The sequence below is a fragment of the Girardinichthys multiradiatus genome, chromosome 1, assembly GCF_021462225.1.
Source record: "Girardinichthys multiradiatus isolate DD_20200921_A chromosome 1, DD_fGirMul_XY1, whole genome shotgun sequence".
NCBI classification, from domain to species: Eukaryota; Metazoa; Chordata; class Actinopteri; order Cyprinodontiformes; family Goodeidae; genus Girardinichthys; species Girardinichthys multiradiatus.
In genome coordinates, this window is record NC_061794.1 from 15325572 (window position 1) to 15345732 (window position 20161).

Sequence of the window (20161 nt, forward strand, 5' to 3'; positions counted from 1 at the left end):
ATTACAAAGTTAGAGAGGGATTGATCAGTACTATATTAGCTGCCTGTGGGAAGCCTCTGACATAAACAGATGCTAATGTGACATTTAATCTGATTGGATGCAACTAGGCGTGATTATCATCATCAGTAATTCTGCTCCTTGCAAGGTTTCCGAGGTGGTTCAAGTGTTCTGTGACTGACACAAACAGACATTTTGTTGTCTTTCATCAGGAATAACATTTCCAACAGACATGCACCCACACATCTCCATAGTTTTCCCCTCTGCTGCATGGCTTCTGAGGTTTTTAGCAAAACTCTGCTGGATATTTTGACATGCCCAATATTTCTGGGTGCTCATACAGGTGGTGGAAACTTTAAAAAAAAGAAAGAAGACTGACATTTTTGGAAACAAGCCCATTCTCATTACCTTTTACTTACAATGTTGGGAAATCTGGGGCCAAGAAGTAATTTGTGATGACATTCAGCAAAATGTATAGGCTTGATCTGCTATATTTGAGGACAAACAAGACAGTGTGGGTCAGCTAAGATTTATGATCGCTGTCTACACGACATGGTAAAACAAACCTGAAGCCATGCACATAGGCTGCTACACGCAGGCATTATTTTATAAGTTGTGGTTAAAGTGGTTGTTAAACAGGGAGGCTTAGGGATAAGGGCATTATTAAACTCTGCTCATCACACATGTTATTGTACCTGAAGATACCATAACAAAAATCAATAGCATAAAGTTGCTTTCCTAAAACATTTCTATCCATTCCTGCATGACTTCAGGTTAGAACAACTAAAACTTCTTGGTTACAGTTAGCAATAAAAGGTCCATGGTTAGGTTTAGAGGAATATAATTGTTTAAAAAGGAATTTTTATTCCCATCAACATTTAATCAGATTTCGATTAGATGTAAATAACAGAATGCAGTACCTCGTGAGCTACATTTTTCAAAGCGTTAGATAGTTGTTGAGGCTCCATTCAACAGCTTCAGATCATTTCACCTCTTCACTTATTCAATTTGCACGTTGCCATTTTGTCCTTCCTCCATTACATAACCACTCATTCCTACCCATGTCCTCAAACCACGTCACATATAATTTAACTGCATATTATTATCGGAAACTTTACACCCAATTTCTTTTCATATTGTTTCTGATCCCTGTTTGGGACAGTTGACTCCTATGAAATGTGGGAAGCAGTAAATGGTTTAAATTTATAGAGCAGTTTTCTTGTCATACCAACCACACAAAAGCTCTTTACACTACTGCCACATTTGCACAGTTGCAGTCACAAAACTGCACACATTCAGACACTAATACGAAGATCAGTATTGGCAACTTAGGTTTAAGGGATTGTTTATTAAGTGCCTTTGACAATTCCTGATCAAACCAGAATAGCTCTGAGTGACCTCCTGCTAGTACAAAGCAAAGTATCTATCGGGATCACACGACAATATTTGGCATAGTAGAATATGAGCACATTATACAAAATTACTTGAAGTCCTCAGCTGTCAAAGTGGCCACAGAATTTCCAGCATTATGCTTCAGGCATCTCTTACAGCTCCTTTTTCTTTGAATGGTTCTACAGGAGCACTTGAAATTCTTGTTTGCTAACACACACTCATGAAGATGAACACCGAGGCGTTTTACAGTGCTTACATTCAAATACATTAGAAAAATCCCTCTAAACCCAGTGAAAATGTATAACTGTTAGAAATTTGAAATATATAATGTGGACTTCCCCTTTCATCTTTAGATGGAGTTAGAGAGAGAAAACGTTCTTGTCAAATCAGCTTTAACTCAGTGTTATACAGCATTTATGTTCTAAGGCACAAATAAAAATAACGATGACCCCCACAGGTAGGGTGGTCCAAAATCAGCAGATTTTAGGTCTGGCAGATTTGAGGAATACTGCCGGTGTGAATGACTGTGTTTGCAATGAAATTTCAGATCATGTTGTGTTCGCTACTTTTAATAAAAATCTGTGAAGGCTTCGTCATAGTTTAGAAAGATTTCACATATAGCATTGGGCGCGGTACAGGCAGGCCAGGAACATACTAACAAAGGAGATCAAAGCAGCCAAGAGAAGCTATAGTGAGAAGCTTAAGAACAGCCTTTCTACTGGTGAGGCTTCGGCTGTATGGACCGGTCTCAGAAACTTGACTGCCTATAGGAGCCCCCCCACCCATCCTGAACAGAATCCTCGCCTGGTTAATCGTCTGAATGGCTTCTTATGCAGACATGACAGGAAGCCGTTCACACCTCAAACCATCTCCTCCACATCCCATTCAGGAACAAATTCAACCCGTAAAACAACCAACCCCCCACCATCAGATCCTCTGCCTGCACTAAAGATCTCCGAGGAAGAGGTAAACAGGCTCTTTCAGCGTATGAAAACAAAGAAAGCTGGAGGACCTGATAACGTCTCCACATCATGCCTGAAAGTCTGTGCAAATCAACTCGCCCCGATCTTCACCCGGATCTTCAACAAGTCACTGGAGATGTGTGAGGTCCCCTCCTGCCTCAAACGATCCACCATCATCCCGGTGCCCAAGAAACCCACCATCCTAGGATTAAATGACTACAGGCCTGTAGCCCTGACGTCTGTGGTCATGAAATCCTTTGAGCGGCTGGTGTTGAAGCACCTGAAAGACATCACAGACCCCCTGCTGGACCCCCTGCAATTTGCTTACCGAGCAAACAGGTCGGCAGATGATGCTGTTAACTTAGGTCTACACTTCAGGTGAGACTGGGGAGCATCTTCTCCCGCAGCAGATCAATAAGTTCTGGTGCCCCCCAGGGGTGTGTTCTATCCCCACTCCTCTTCTCCCTCTACACAAACGACTGCACCTCGCGAACTCGTCCGTGAAACTCCTGAAGTTTCCAGACGACAACACTGTCATTGGACTGATCCAGGACGGTGATGAGTCTGCATACAGACAGCAGGTGGATCGGCTGGTACACTGGTGTTGTCAGAACTACCTGGAACTCAATCCACTCAAGACTGTGGAAATGGTGGTCGACTTTCGGAGAACACCACCCCCATACACTCCCCTCACCATCCTCAACAACACCGTGTCAGCTGTGGATCACTTCAGGTTCTTAGGAACCACCATCTCTGAGGACCTGAGATGGTCTTCACACATAGACACTGTTCGAAAGAAGGCCCAGCAGACACTGTACTTCCTGAGGCAACTCAAGAAGTTCAACCTTCCACAGGAGCTGCTGGTCATCTTCTACACTGCCATCATTCAGTCTGTCCTGTCTTCATGCATCTCAGTGTGGTTTGGCTCATCCACAAAACAGGACAGGTCCAGACTGCAACGAATAATCAGGAATGCAGAGAGAATAATCAAGGCTGACCTTCCCTCCATCCAGGACTTATACAGGTCTAGGGTCAGAAAAAGAGCTATATGTATGTACAAACTTGGCAATAAAGCTGATTCTGATTCTGATTCTAATATATGTAAAAAAAATATACATGCCATAAAAAAACTATAATTGCCCATATAAAAGTTAATTGTAAGATTAGGGCATATCTTAAATATCATGTTCACCTCCGACATTTTCAACCATGTAACATTTTTTACATTGTTTTTGGTTAAAAAAGGTAATGAACAAAATCTTACAGCCAAATTTCCTGGAAAGGCAACAGGTCCATTTTCATTGATGTAATTATTCTAGGTACTTTCTACCGAACCATTAAAGTTACCAGAATGAATGTGTGTGTGTTTACAGAGCTGACATACAGTATGTCTTTAACAGACACTATTGGGGAAGGAATGCAGGAAGTCTGGGGAAATACTAGTTAATAAAGGCCTCTGCAATGGCCTTTGTTTATTTTAGGTGACTTTCAAGCCTTCAGTTACAACTTCATGAGAAACTGTCATGCTTTTATGATCAATAAAGCCACATGGGCTCAGGAGTACCTTGAGCTCACGTGATTTGAGGTCAGCAAAGTCTGTTGCTGCCTCCAGAGCTGTGCCCTGAACATGTATTACACAGAGCAGAACAGATATATCAACTATAGCTCTAATTCTAAGACACAAGGTCACATCAGGTGGACACAGAAAAAATGGACAGCTACTTGGGTCAGCAGTAAACAAAGAATCTTTGTCAATTTCTGAAATTAACTTGATTTTATTATGTTCTGAAAAAAGTGGAAAGTATAGAACTGACTGGAGATTTGGTTGGATTTTTTTTTTCAATTAATAAAGTAGTATAAACAGGCATAACAAATGCCTGTAGATTATATAACAGTATAACCAGTTGTCAACAGTTAATGTTAATGTTTAGACAAAAACAAACGATAAAATTACCTTGGACATGTTTTGATGACAACCTAATGTGTCCCACCTGCACCTAAATGCATCATCCGGTAATGCACAGCTGTTGGGAAAATCCCTTCTTGTCAATGGAGATTACTTGCCTCTCATACAATGTACACAGTTTGGCTGATTGGATGCTACAGGTAGCCATTTGGGTGTCAGCTGATTTTTCTCCAGTACTGGTGAGGTTTACCATTCAGCTTAACTTTGTTTCAGCTAAGTAATTCAGTTAAGTGCAGAGGAATATACGCACTTTGCTGCTGTTAAATACATATGCTAAGTTTTGGTTTGATCCACCTTTTTTCACTGTAGCTGCATGAAAAACCTTAATGTTCCTAAATAGACTTTAGTGATAGCTGGGAGCCCTGTTGTGTTTTGGTGTCACCTTTTAAAGTTGCACTATAGAACATTGCATTGTGCACTTATGTCCGCACATAGATGTTCTGTATGTGTTCAGACATACATGTGTTCGGCACACATGCGCACTGAACCAACAGGGCTGTACTGGATATTTTACATTGACCAATAAGGCAAATGATGCATCTTTTAATGACATCTATTAATCAACATACAAGGGATCTTCTTTGGTTAAAGGTAGTTACAAGAGTGTTCATATACCATCCATATACCTCACAATAAAACTACAAACTTCAATGTACTCTATTGGGCTTCATTGTGATTGACTAACACAAAGCAGAGCATAGTTGTGAAGTGGAAGTAAAATGTTATATGGTTATCAACATTTGTTACCAAAACAACATCTCCAAGGTGTTATGTGTGTGTTCTCAATCTCCATTATTCAATACTTTGTAGAGTTAATTTTGGCTGTCTTTTGAAAGATTTCTCTACTAGCTTTGTTTAGTAAGAGATTTAAATTTTTGTCCATTTTTCTCTGAAAAATTGCTCAATCTAAATCAGTGTCTGTGAACATTATTTTCTTGAACATAGATTTGCATTTATTGACTGAGACATGCTAACACATAGACCATTCCACTGTAGCTCTGGCCATATGTCCAGCGTGGATGTCCTGCTGGAAGGTAAACTTCCTCCCGAGTCCTCTAACAAGTTTCAGTTTCAGGATTGCCTAGTATCTAGCACCATCCATCTTCCCATCAGCTCTGACCAGCTTCCCTGTCTCTGATGCAGAAAAGCATTCCTACAGAATGATGCTGCCACCATGACGTTTCACTGTGGACATGTGTTGGGGGTAATGTGTAGTGTTAGATTTGGTATAAAGACCAATAAGAGCATTTTTTTTCAAGATGTATGCTGTGTCCTCTAAGACTTGTGGAAAACTGCAAATAGGGCTTCTTATGGCTTTCTATCAACAACGGGGTTCTTTCTTCACTTTTCCATAAAGACCAGATTTGTGAAGAGAACTACTAACAGTTGCCCTGAGCTGTGGATATCTGAGCTGTGGATATCTGCAGCTCCTCCAGGTCATAGGGATTCAGAATCATAATGCTGGTTTAGAGTGTGTGCATGTTTCACTTTGGGCCTCTTGTCTACCTCTCTGAATAATGCTGTCTTTGTGTAGCCTGTCAGCTTGTGTAGACTGCCATGTCTTGGTAGGTTTGCATTTGCTCCATATTTCTCATTTGTGAATGATGGGCTAAACAGAGCTCCATGAGATGCCCAAACTTAGGATATTATTTTTCCATAACTTTCTACCTGACTTGTCTGCTGTGTTCCTTGGTCTTCATGATGCTGTTTGTTCACTAATGTTCTCCAACAAACCTCTGAGACATTCACAGAACAGCTGTATTTATGCTGAGATTAAATTACATTAACCAGGTGACTTCTGAAGACAACTGGTTTCACTGGATGTTATTTAGGAGCAACAGACTAAAAGGGCCTGAACACAAGTGCATGACAATGATTTTTATTTGTGACAGAAGATTGAAATTCATGTGTCGCTTCCTTCTACTCAACAATCTTTCACTACTTTGTGTGTGTCTATCACATGAAATCGTGAATTAAAAATACATTTAAAGTTGTGGTTATGAAGTGACAACCTCTTGTCACCTCATAAAAAAGTTGAAAAGTTGAAGGACTGAATACACTTTCAAGGCACTGTATCTGTATTGTAAAAAAGTTCAAAAAGTCAGAACTTCAGATAGATGCTGTAAGTTGTAGGATTCTGTTACACGTAACCTCTAAAATATAATGAATGATAAGGTGTCTTACCCCAGGGCCTTGAGGGGAATCAGGAGGAGAGGTGGGAGGGACGTGTTTTTGACCTGAAAAAAAACATAAGCAATATGAAACCAATCAGGCTTACTTACTATAAACCTAGAAAAGGTATGGCTTTTATCTTGTACTGCAGTGGAGGTCAACATTATCTTTGAATTGAATTGATTTACTAGTTATATGGCAACATACTAACAATTCCCTACATCAGTGTTTAACAAGCTTAAATATTGACACTGTATTATCTTCTGGATGGCTCTTTGGACCTAGCAGCAGTTATTTTATAGTTTGGGTAAACATGTTTGTGGAATATGAGGTTAAGAAAAAAAAGAGGTTAACTGTAAAATGTCATCTTATATGGATTGTTTCTCTACTTATTGGATTTGGAGCAATCTGATATTCTGAACTATAAGAGCCATAACGATATGTAGTGAATAACCCGAGCAAAGTAAATAACTCCACAGAACACTGGAATCCCTCAACTATTTACAAACATGACAAATCTATCCAATTTCACACAGATCAAGAGCCAGACTTAGATTTAGACAGCTCACTGAGTTTAAAGAGCAACGATGCTTCCTTGAGATTTTTTGGTAGGTAGCCATGGCAATGCTGAAATGAAAGGCATTCCAGCATCTCTTTGTCCTCTTCTCCAACTCTGCCTCACTCTTTATGCTGGGCTTGACTGGCCTTTTGGAAATTGCTTCAGTTGCCTGCGGTGTCTTGCTGTAGCTCCCATCTGTTCAGACTGCATGCATACAGAGTGAACATGTTATGGGACTGGCTGGTTTTCTCTCACAAATTCGCTCTGCCATCGCCCCCCCCCCCCGGCAACCATTTTCTTTTTAGGGCTTGCTGTTTTCTCACTGTTATACATTGGGAGCCCACGAAGAATATGATTCACCTTGTTAGCATGAAGGATGTGCAATTGGCCGTTTGTTTGGGATCAATGAGTGGCCGTCTTGACAGCTGAACAAACAGCTCTCGAGCCAGACAGTTGTTTGCTTTACAAGAGGTGGGCTGGATAGGAGTACAACACAAGGGGGACATACAAGGAACACATTTAAACACAGTGCCTTCACATAAGTATTCAAACCCCTAAACTTTTCCAAATTTTATCACAATACAGTCAGAGGTTTTAATGTGTTCATTGGAATTTTATTTGATAGACATAAAGATGTGCATGATTGTGAACAGAAAGGAAAAGGATTAGTGGATTTATATTGTTTACAAATAAAAATATAAAGTTAAAGATAAGTTTGGTGTCCAAAACATTTACCGAGTAAGGCAGAACTGCAAACCTACCAAGACAGGCTGAGCAGAAGGAGCATTAATCAGAAAAGCTGTCAAGAAGCCCAGGGGAACTCCGAGGGACCAGCAGAGAGTCACAGCTCAGGTGGGAACATCTGTCAACTGGACAACTACTTATGCACTCCCTTTTTAATGACTTTGAATCACTTTGCTCTGGAGGAGCAGCAGGGACCCATAGCTCAGGTGGAGAAATTTGTTTACAAGTATTAGTCACTCACATCAAAAATCTGGTCTTTATGGAAAAATGGCAAGAAAAAAGCCATGGTTAAAAGAAAGCCATTGAAGTCCATGTAGATGACAAGATCATGTGTGAACAAGGTGATCTGGTCGGGTGGGAACAAAATGAAAGTTTCTAGCCTACATGAAAATGTATGTTTGGCAGAAAAATAATACAATATACCACTCTAAACACAAAATCTCCAAAGCATCTCCAAAGGTCTTTGGAGATGCTTGTCTTCAGCGTGTGACAAGGAGGCTGGTTAGAGTTGATAAAAAGTTCAATGGTACTAAATAAAATGAAAAGCTATAGGAGGCCACAAAAGACTAGACTGTGGTGGAGTTTCAGCTTCCAGTGGACAAGAACTCTAAACATACATCTTACCTAATTACTGATTTAATCTCAATATAAACACACCTACCGTGTCAAAGTATCGAGGATTTGTTAAAAAAAAAAAAAAACACTGGAAAATAAAGAGCATCTCAAAGACCAAGGGATTCAAGGGGCAGTGGGGACTGAATACAAATGCATGCCACACTTTTGAGATTTATATTTGTAAAAAATGCTGACAACCATCTACCACTTTCCTTCCACTTTATTATCTTTATTTTGTGTTGGTCTATTACATAAAATCTCAAAAAAATACATTGACATTTGTTGTCATGTGACAGGAGGATAATTATGTTTCAAGGATAATGTACATATAGACGATGTTTTATTAAAATTTATCAAAGAGAATCTATATGAAAACAGAGCTATCCTTTAAGCATTTTCAAGTTAGAAGCCCAGAGTGAAGTTCTTTGAACCCATAAACAACACATGAATAAGGCGCTGAATTATGGATTAATGGAAATGCATGGACTGGAAGGGAATTTCCAACCTATTTCCTCATATTGGAAGTAATGCTAATGCTTATGAAGAATAAGTTAGAGATCCATTCTGAGGTTGGTTGAATATCTCATTGATGGCTGGTTGGGATGGGCAATGGGATCTTTCAACACACATACAGGGGTTGGACAATGAAACTGGAACACCTGTCATTTTAGTGTGGGAGGTTTCATGGCTAAATTGGACCGGCCTGGTAGCCAGTCTTCAATGATTGCACATTGTACCAGTAAGAGCAGAGGGTGAAGGTTTAATTAGCAGGGTAAGAGCACAGTTTTGCTCAAAATATTGAAATGCACACAACATTATGGGTGACATACCAGAGTACAAAAGAGGACAAATTGTTGGTGCACGTCTTGCTGGCGCATCTGTGACCAAGACAGCAAGTCTTTGTGATGTATCAAGAGCCACGGTATCCAGGGTAATGTCAGCATACCACCAAGAAGGACGAACCACATCCAACAGGATTAACTGTGGACGCAAGAGGAAGCTGTCTGAAAGGGATGTTCGAGTGCTAACCCAGATTGTATCCAAAAAACATAAAACCACGGCTGCCCAAATCACGGCAGAATTAAATGTGCACCTCAACTCTCCTGTTTCCACCAGAACTGGCCGTCTGGAGCTCCACAGGGTCAATATACACGGCCGGGCTGCTATAGCCAAACCTTTGGTCACTCATGACAATGCCAAACATCGGTTTCAATGGTGCAAGGAGCGCAAATCTTGGGCTATGGACAATGTGAAACATGTATTGTTCTCTGATGAGTCCACCTTTACTGTTTTCCCCACATCCGGGAGAGTTACGGTGTGGAGAAGCCCCAAAGAAGCGTACTACCCAGACTGTTGCATGCCCAGAGTGAAGCATGGGGGTGGATCAGTGATGGTTTGGGCTGCCATATCATGGCATTCCCTTGGCCCAATACTTGTGCTAGATGGGCATGTCACTGCCAAGGACTACCGAGCCATTCTTGAGGACCATGTGCATCCAATGGTTCAAACATTGTATCCTGAAGGCGGTGCCATGTATCAGGATGACAATGCACCAATACACACAGTAAGACTGGTGAAAGATTGGTTTGATGAACATGAAAGTGAAGTTGAACATCTCCCATGGCCTGCACAGTCACCAGATCTAAATATTATTGAGACACTTTGTGGTGTTTTGGAGGAGCGAGTCAGGAAACGTTTTCCTTCACCAGTATCACGTAGTGACCTGGCCACTATCCTGCAAGAAGAATGGCTTAAAATCCCTCTGACCACTGTGCAGGACTTGTATATGTCATTCCCAAGACGAATTGACGCTGTATTGGCCGCAAAAGGAGGCCCTACACCATACTAATAAATTATTGTGATCTAAAACCAGGTGTTTCAGTTTCATTGTCCAACCCCTGTACATGGGAAAACATCGATAACGTATTCATATAACTGTCCATCTCAAAAATGCAATCACAATTTCAGGAAAAAAGAAGTCAAACAGTTATAAGTCTGAACTAAATGTGACATGACCTCATTAATCACCAGAAGGCAGTCATATTGTATGTAAAGAAGAAAGTGTATTAAAGAAAGGCATGAATAAGTCCATCAGAAATCAGCTACATCATTCAGATGCTGAAATCAGAAAGAGAGAATGATGATATCACTCTCCTCTGAAAACAAACCAGAGTCTTCAGACATCTTCTGTAACGTCTTCTGTAAGAGCACTTGAACACTGATTAGGATGTCATCAATAGATGCAGCCAAAAGCTTTCTCTGCACTCTTGTGACGTAGGCCATGATCAGTGCCATTCTTCTCCCCTAAGATAAATAAACAGTCTCATTAGGAGGGAAATAATCAATTACACAACCAGGGTTCACTCGAGTTCCTTATGGGATTGAGAGGCTGCGTTACCACACTTTAAATCAATTCACCGTCAGACTCACAACAAATCAGCACTATGGGCTTCAATAAGACATGCAGACAGTGGCACATCATTTAACCACAGCTATGAGCAGCGGCGGAATATTTTATCAGAGCTGGGTTTTAGTGGGAGACTTGTTTATAGCTTGGGGTTCAGAACCTAATTTAGCAAGGATACTGTGAAACCATTGTACTTATTTGGTTGGGACAGAATAGTGAAGCTCTGCAAGAGAAATTCAGCAACATTTACTGATAACCCCCCTCCTAAACCATCGTCCTCTGACAACTCTGCTAAAAAGAAAAAGAATATAATGAACTGGAACCATGGATATGGTTCCAATTCCAATCATTTTGCTTCAAGATCATTGCACTTCGAAAGAAAAGTTAGATACACGGCAGCCCAAAGAGATACTATGTGACGCTGCAAAAATGTACATCCAACCTATTCCACTATGTTATTTAAAAGGTAAAAGTACCTTTTGCTCAGTGCTAAACATTTAAATATGAAATGTGTAAAAAAGAAATACATAGATGTGATGCGTACAGAATGTTACAGTAAATATTACAGTCCATAATGTACTGGAATTGAGAAGGTGTCAGTACAAGTCCTTCTCAAAATATTAGCATATTGTGATAAAGTTCATTATTTTCCATAATGTCATGATGAAAATTTAACATTCATATATTTTAGATTCATTGCACACTAACTGAAATATTTCAGGTCTTTTATTGTCTTAATACGGCTTACAGCTCATGAAAACCCAAAATTCCTATCTCACAAAATTAGCATATCATTAAAAGGGTCTCTAAACGAGCTATGAACCTAATCATCTGAATCAACGAGTTAACTCTAAACACCTGCAAAAGATTCCTGAGGCCTTTAAAACTCCCAGCCTGCCTCCCAGGCGTGTGCAGGAAATGGGCTACAGGTGCCGCATTCCCCAGGTCAAGCCACTTTTGAACCAGAAACAGCGGCAGAAGCGCCTGACCTGGGCTACAGAGAAGCCGCACTGGACTGTTGCTCAGTGGTCCAAAGTACTTTTTTCGGATAAAAGCAAATTCTGCATGTCATTCGGAAATCAAGGTGCCAGAGTCTGGAGGAAGACTGGGGAGAAGGAAATGCCAAAATGCCAGAAGTCCAGTGTCAAGTACCCACAGTCAGTGATGGTCTGGGGTGCCGTGTCAGCTGCTGGTGTTGGTCCACTGTGTTTTATCAAGGGCAGGGTCAATGCAGCTAGCTATCAGGAGATTTTGGAGCACTTCATGCTTCCATCTGCTGAAAAGCTTTATGGAGATGAAGATTTCATTTTTCAGCACGACCTGGCACCTGCTCAAAGTGCCAAAACCACTGGTAAATGGTTTACTGACCATGGTATCACTGTGCTCAATTGGCCTGCCAACTCTCTTGACATGAACCCCATAGAGAATCTGTGGGATATTGTGAAGAGAACGTTGAGAGACTCAAGACCCAACACTCTGGATGAGCTAAAGGCCGCTATCGAAGCATCCTGGGCCTCCATAAGACCTCAGCAGTGCCACAGGCTGATTGCCTCCATGCCACGCCGCATTGAAGCAGTCATTTCTGCCAAAGGATTCCCGACCAAGTATTGAGTGCATAACTGTACATGATTATTTGAAGGTTGACGTTTTTTGTATTAAAAACACTTTTCTTTTATTGGTCGGATGAAATATGCTAATTTTGTGAGATAGGAATTTTGGGTTTTCATGAGCTGTATGCCAAAATCATCCGTATTAAGACAATAAAAGACCTGAAATATTTCAGTTAGTGTGCAATGAATCTAAAATATATGAATGTTAAATTTTCATCATGACATTATGGAAAATAATGAACTTTATCACAATATGCTAATATTTTGAGAAGGACCTGTATATTCAGCTGTCCCTCCATTGAATCCCCCAACACATGGATGCACTTCATGTCAAGTCTTGGACTGCAGCTGGTGACAGCAGTAATGTTCTACTCTGATGCCCCGCAAGCTTGCTGTGGTGGAACATGAACCCCTTCTCCATCTGCTGCAGGCTCCAGTTGGACCTGACACCCAGCTTGTAACAGAGGACTTGCAAAGCAGTAAGCCCCCAGAACACTTCCAGCTGGTCCAATCACAACATGAGGGACTCAGTGGCAGTTCATGACTATGAATATTGTAGCTTCACACTGAAGGCATCAAAACTATGAATTAACACATGTGGAATTATATACTGAACAAAAAAGTGTGAAACAACTGAAAATATGTCTTATATTCTAGGTTCTTCAAAGTAGCCACCCTTTTGCTTTGATTACTGCTCCGCACATTCTTGGCATTCTGTTGATGAGCTTCAAGAGGTAGTCACCTGAAATGGTTTTCACTTCACAAGTGTGGCCTGTCAGGTTTAATAAGTGGGATTTCAAGCTTTATAAATGGGGTTGCGACCATCAGTTGGTTTTCCAACAGTCTTGAAGGAGTTCCCAGAGATGCTTAGCACTTGTTGGCCCTTTTGCCTTCACTCTCAGTGGGATTCAAGCCTTATAAAGGGGGTTGGGACCATCAGTTGTGTTGTGCAGGAGGTGGATACAGTACACAGCTGATAGTCCTACTGAATAGACTGTTAGAATTTGTATTATGGCAAGAATAAAGCAGCTAAGTAAAGAAAAACGAGTGGCCATCATTACTTTAAGAAATGAAGGTCAGTCAGTCCGAACAATTGGGAAAACTTTGAAAGTGTCCCCAAGTGCAGTCGCAAAAACCATCAAGCGCTACAAAGAAACTGGCTCACATGAGGACCGCCCCAGGAAAGGAAGACCAAGAGTCACCTCTGCTGTGGACGATAAGTTCATCCGAGTCACCAGCCTTAGAAATCACAGGTTAACAGCAGCTCAGATTAGAGAACAGGTCAATGCCACACAGAGTTCTAGCAGCAGACACATCTCTAGAACAACTGTTAAGAAGAGACTGTGTGAATCAGGCTTTCATGGTAAAATAGCTGCTAGGAAACCACTGCTGAGGACAGGCAACAAGAAGAAGAAACTTGTTTGGGCTAAAGAACACAAGGAATGGACATTAGACCAGTGGAAATCTGTGCTTTGGTCTGATGAGTCCCAGTTTGAGATCTTTGGTTCCAACCACCGTGTCTTTGTGCGGCGCAGAAGAGGTGAACGGATGGACTCTACATGCCTGGTTCCCACCATGAAGCATGGAGAAGGAGGTGTGATGGTGTGGGGGTGCTTTGCTGGTGACACTGTTGGGGATTTATTCAAAATTGAAGGCATACTGAACCAGCATGGCTACCACAGCATCTTGCAGCGGCATGCTATTCCATCCGGTTTGCGTTTAGTTGGACCATCATTTATTTTTCAACAGGACAATGACCCCAATTTGTATTGTGTTGTTTAAGTTTCCCTTTATTTTTTTGAACAATTTATTATAATCTTCTTATTTTAAAGAGAAATCAGCAAAAATAAGTATCAGCAGGTCAAATCTACAAAAACCCAAGATCTGAAATAGGACCCAGACTTCTTAGTGGTGCATCTCTACTTTGTACCCTCCCCAAGATGCAAATAATGAAACAGAACTGTCGTGCAGAGAGTTGTTGATGACACTAAGGCTATTTATTTGATTCATAGAAGTTTGATTAACCAAACGTTATATCGGCAAACACCAGCACTAGCTGTGCACGCAAGCAATTACCAGAAGCATAAGACTCAGTATGTCCAAACCCTTGGTACTTTAAAATAATATTTTCTGATGTAAATACATTCTATTGCTTACAAAGTAATTCATGTTACCTTAAAAAGTCCTGATTTACCTAACATATTTACCTTGTGAAGGTGATGCTCTCTGACGTGACACATCCTCCTGCTTGGTCCTCAGCGATGCCCTTGGGCTGGATGGCATCTTTTCCACGCTGGGCAACAGCCAAAATCTTATCTCATCCTTCGCCTCCAAGTCCTGCGTAAGGGGTGAAAGTTCAAGGCATGTCAGTGCCCCAAAAAAGAAACGTTACAGGAACCCTTTAACCCCAGTTAACCCCAAGTTAAAAGAAGCAGCAGAGACTCTGGAGGAAAGGGTCAGATGTATAATCAGTGAAACACCAGACAGAAGAGGGAATGAGACAGGGCAAAAAGTACTTTTGAAAAACAGTAACAGCTACAAATGTGTGGCAATTCACAGCAAAGGTGTGAAAAATCTCAGGGCCTTAGCCCCCCTTCTATGTTTGACACTGGTTCTAAAAAGGAGCAACTTGCAGACAATTACATGTCACTGTGAGTATGAACATGATTCTAATATTTGGAGCAAGGCTTTAAGCTGTCTTCTACCAGGTACTATTTAAAGACCTGACAATAGAGACAAGTCACAGCAGAAATAATGAGAATGTTTTTTTTTTTTTCCCCTAAAGAGACAGCACCTTATGCAGTTGTGCAAGAAAAGTAATTTACCAAAATATATTTCTATACGTTCTTACCCATGCATACATTTTACTCATCTAACAAATACATTGCCCCTGAGCGTTTGTGTTACCTGAGCTGTGCTTGAAGCTGAGCCTGCTGCAGGGCTTTGAGTTTGGACAGAGGTCCCTGTGCTGTAGACCATCACTCCAAAAGGGTTCGGTTTTGCACCTCCTTGCAGAACAAGCTGTACCTCTTTGCCTTTCCGGTCAGCTAGCTCCTGGAAGGGGCACCAAATCCCCCAACGAAGGCACTGCAAGAAGGCAGCTCGGGATGTGGAGGTAGCAGACAGCTATGAGAGGAGTGAAGGAAAAAGAAACAATGAGGAAATTCAGACTGTGATACTTACCCCAATATTGACAGAAATATTACCTGTAATCTATTTTTGAGTGTTTGTGTAGGCATGTAGGAGTAAGATTTCTTACATAAAACATTTTCATTATGTTATAAGGGAAAAATGTGCTATTAGGATGGGCAAAAAGCTGTTCACACTTTGCATAAACACGGTGTGTGCAAGTGTGCAGCTGTAAATAAATAAACTGTAAAATGTACATAAATTAACTTAATAAAGAGTAGCAATGAAATTAAAACTGGATTAGTATGTGAAAGAAACTTGTGGTTATCTAGTTTTGAACTAGATAACCACAAGACATTAAATCGTCATGAAACATTGCAATATTGCAAAGGACTGCTTTAATGCAATATTTGGAAGGCTATAAAAATTCAGATATTATGCACACTGAAACCCTTCTTTCCAATACTATATCTGGTCATCAGGATGGTCTTTTGCGGTCCTTTATGCTCACAACTAAAACAAAGCTTAATGACCGATCCGGCATTGTTATGATGGAAAGGACAGAGAGTACAAGGAAAGATTTATGTTAATCCTAATCAAAACTGTCATAAGAGAGAGTTCTTATGGATTATTTTACACACGTTTTAAAGCTGCTTCACTGTGTAGAAACCAGCTTTACAATCAGGACTGCTCTGTTTCAGACATCTAAAGAACAGAGGAAAAGCCTTGTGCTTTAAACCTTCCACAACAGGACCATGGGATTTACTGAATCGATTAATAAACTGAGATTTAAACTATTACAATCCATCAAACGTGGGACAGTATACATTACACATAGAGTACAATCTGCAAGTCCCGTTATTTTAAAAGAAAGCACAACATGTTATGGTTCGCTGAGGGAGTACAATTCCCCTAATCACAACTTGTATGCGTCATACAGAAATCCAAAACAATTATAGCTATAAATACTATCTTTAATCTTAATGTCATGCAGAACCTTCAATAAGGTATAGTATGAAAAAACAAGAACTGCAAGTAATAATTCAGAAGAAATTGTAACCATGTCTGTTGTATGACCATGAAAGTACTAAGAAAGTAAATCATTTATCAACTTCTACAACTTGGATTTAGACATAATGACGGTATGATTTGCAATTAAAGAACTAATTTTGTCTGACAACAAGAGAAGAGATTGTACTTCTTTAAAATAACAGTAAAATTGAAATTTAAAACTGTGTAACAATTACCCTGGGGCTGGTCACGTTTCAAGGTATACCACAAAAAGTTACAGGTTCAAAACCGCTACATTCATACCATATCATTTCACAAGATGCCAGAGCTAGTTTTCTGTGGTGGTATAAAACGCAGAGTAATGCAATGCACCGTCCTCCCCCACATTTTGCTATGCACTGCCAGTCAGCTGGCTGACAGCTACTAAAATTTTCCCCTACTTACAAGAAGCACAAATTTGAATGTTTGTAAAATCCTGGATTAACATGAAGAGATCTCATTGCATGGAAACTAAAGGAGCAGCTCAACAGATGTCGACGCGTGATCCCCCCCTCCCCTCCTTTTTCTTCTGACCTGATCCATCCTTAACCGGAGAGCAGAAATCAACGTCAAAGTAATTTCGTTCTTTTCATAGTAAACCGGATAGGTGCATTTAGAGGTCTGGGCAGGATGAGGCAGTTAAGGTGATTTAGGATCACCTGTAGTTAATCTCAGGTATTAACTTGTTGCATGCAATACCGATTGAATTATGTTATGCTGAGCTGTGTTTTGATTTGCTGCGCAAGCGCTGCTGAATTGTGGGTGGGTAATGTTTTGTGCGGCTGATCTCAAATCAGCCAGGAGTTAGAAGTTGGACTTTTGAAAGTTTTCATTCAAAGCAACTGCGGTCTGAGCCTCGCCCGACCACTCTTTGTTCCAGTTTTATTGCTGGAGATTTTTCAGTGAGTTCCCGCCTCTGAGTTTATGACCCTTTGTCAAGATTTGGGGCGTTCAGCTGGTTGTGGCTAAAGGGGCGTGGCCCCACCGTTTTATCAGCTGATCGCTGCAATCGAGACATCAGAACACCAGGAGGACTTCTCTTTCCATTTAACCCAAATTACACATTTTGTCCATACAACTACTAGTTTGATCTTCATAGACACTAAATGCGCATATGTTTTTCTTTTATTATTATTGTTAGGTAGTCATTTTTATTCCCTTTGTGTAGAATGGTGCTTGTTAGTTAGGTGAAGGTTTTGGACCAGAATAATGGTATATCAGGATTATTTGGCTTCAATAAATCTTCACATATATAATTAAGAGAAGTGTTTGTGTTTATTTCATGCAAGGGTGATTTATCTGTCAAAACAAGGTCGACGTTCCCCCACCTTCGGTGAAGTGGTTGAATAAACAGTGACAGTTGGTGGTTTTGGTTAATCATTTGTAATTATTAAAGAGCTTTGAGCCCATAATCACAACAACAGAGGACATCTCTGATTTCTATTTGTAAGTAATGATTTTTGGTTAAGAAATTTAATTTTTTTCAAATTATGATTTTAAATTATAATTCTTGATGAATATTAATTAATCAATAATCATAATCCTTACACCTCGCAGCAGTCCCTCCTTACTAAGTATGTAGCAACAGTGGACAGTAGCTTGCATCGTGTCCTAACCTTTGCAGCAATCCCTCATATTGAGAATGCATGTAGCTACAGTGGAAGGGAAAACCCGCTTCTAACAAGGAGAAAAACCCACCAAATTCAGTCTCAGTGTGCCACAACCAACTAGGGGCTTGAGAAGACAGAGCAGACACACAAGAAACAAATATGCACTGGTCCAGGAGTACTTCCTATGTTAAAGACAAAATAAAGAGCTAAAGGCAGAAGTAGCTCCTGTAGTGTCTTCATCTAGAAGACAAACACAGGCAAACAGATAAACTCTGAGCCAGTAGAAAAAACAGAGTACATCTTTAAATATCCACATATTTATCCTTTGTTTTACACCATACTCAGTATTTGATAGTCCTAGTCTCATCTAGCTAAAGCACTTTGTTCCATTTAAAGTCCTAGTAAGATTTATACACATTTATGTTTTCGACAGAAAAGGTCATTTTCTTAACAGGCCTCCCAAACAACTGGTTGGCATAAAGATAGCCTCTGATGGTAATAAAGACTTTTTGACCTCCAAATGCCACACTTTGGCTGCAGTTCTCCAACCAGTGAGTTTAGAGAGGTTTTTTTACTGCTTTTACCATCCTTATCGCTGTCAGTGGTGGTAAGATAAACTGTGACAGCACAATATTTGATTTAGTCTTGGCAGAGAATTTACAATTGAGCTATTCTGATTTGTCATAATATTGCTTAGCTTAGTTTGTCAAAATTTAGGTTTAGTTAGACCTCCTGGATAGAAAAAGATCGTGGTTTTTATTAGAAAATAGGACCTCGTGAAATCCTTTTCAGCTGGACATATATGGTTACTTTGCCAATTGCCAAATACTACATGGAAAGGTGATGTCTAAAATGGCTTGTTAGCACAGCTGGGATCAAGTCATTGTTTGACAAGTCACAAGTAAGTCTCGTCCTTCCACTAAAGACCAGAGTCAAGTCCCAACCAAACTAATGAAACTCCCAAGTTGAGTCCAAAGTCAAAGCATACAAGTCTTAAGTCGAGTTGAAGTCAGTTAACAGTTATCAGTTAACGATGAAGTCAGAACCTTTCCAGGCTCCATGATTAAATTAGCAAGCATAAAAAAACAAAAAAAAATTTTAAGTTAACATTAAGCCTACATTAGCTGATTCCTTATTCTTTAAGTTTATAAGTAAGAAGGAAGTTTAATATGGTGGCCTTTCTGCTTTTATTCAGCCTACATGTTTTTCTAACACAGATGTATTTGTTTTTGTTCACCTTGTACTCTTTGCCAGCAAATTAAATGAACATTTTACTTCATAGTGTATTAGATATGGGGATAATGAGACTTTACAAGTATTTTTTAGCATAATGGTGTCATTAAACCTAAACTATACCACTAAAGCATTGCATTTGTGACATATTAATGAAATCTAAATAATAAAAACAAAGAACATATTGCGCCTAGTTGACATCAAGTGGAGGATATTATATTATATTATATTATATTTATTTTTTTATGTATTTTTTGAGTGAAACACAAGCAATATGACTTAGGGAAGACTTAGAGCATTCGCACTGGGTTGATCACCCAACACAACCTCAATATATTTATAGCAGGTCTGGCATCCCGTACAGAATGGCGATAAAACCGCTGGAAACCCTGCAATAATCTGTCTGAGACACTTGCTTCTATGTAGATTTAAAATCTTTTTGAAAGTGCCTCAATAGTAAAATGCAGAACAATGCTGCATAGTAGCCAACACATTGTTTGAATGATACTGTACATATTCGTTTTTCTTTTTCCAACTTCCCTGCTGGATGACAGGACCTTTTACAACCGTCAGAGTCGTTGCAATCACTGTAGGATGCAGAAGAACAGCCGGCAAGCATCGTGGTAGATGCAGCATACTTGTTGTAGCATCCTTTGCCAGAAACTTTGTGTTTGGTGGAAGATTTCAAGTCTTTTCAAGACAAAGGGTAGACCTA

At 40.1% G+C, this 20161-nt stretch overlaps 1 protein-coding gene across 8 annotated transcripts in view; it reads right to left on the reverse strand.

Annotated features, from left to right (window-relative positions):
• Positions 1-20161, reverse strand: part of LOC124872321 (nephrocystin-4-like) — a 277448-nt gene that overhangs the window by 127893 nt on the left and 129394 nt on the right. For all 8 annotated transcript variants that reach the window (XR_007039267.1, XM_047372196.1, XM_047372205.1 and 5 more), the window contains 3 exons: positions 15332-15550; positions 14632-14761; positions 6502-6554 (listed from right to left, as the gene is read on the reverse strand). Coding sequence is in view for 7 of the 8 variants with exons in the window: in XM_047372196.1 (XP_047228152.1) it covers positions 6502-6554; positions 14632-14761; positions 15332-15550 (402 nt within the window). In the remaining variant the exon portion in view is untranslated. The remainder of the gene's footprint in view (positions 1-6501; positions 6555-14631; positions 14762-15331; positions 15551-20161) is intronic.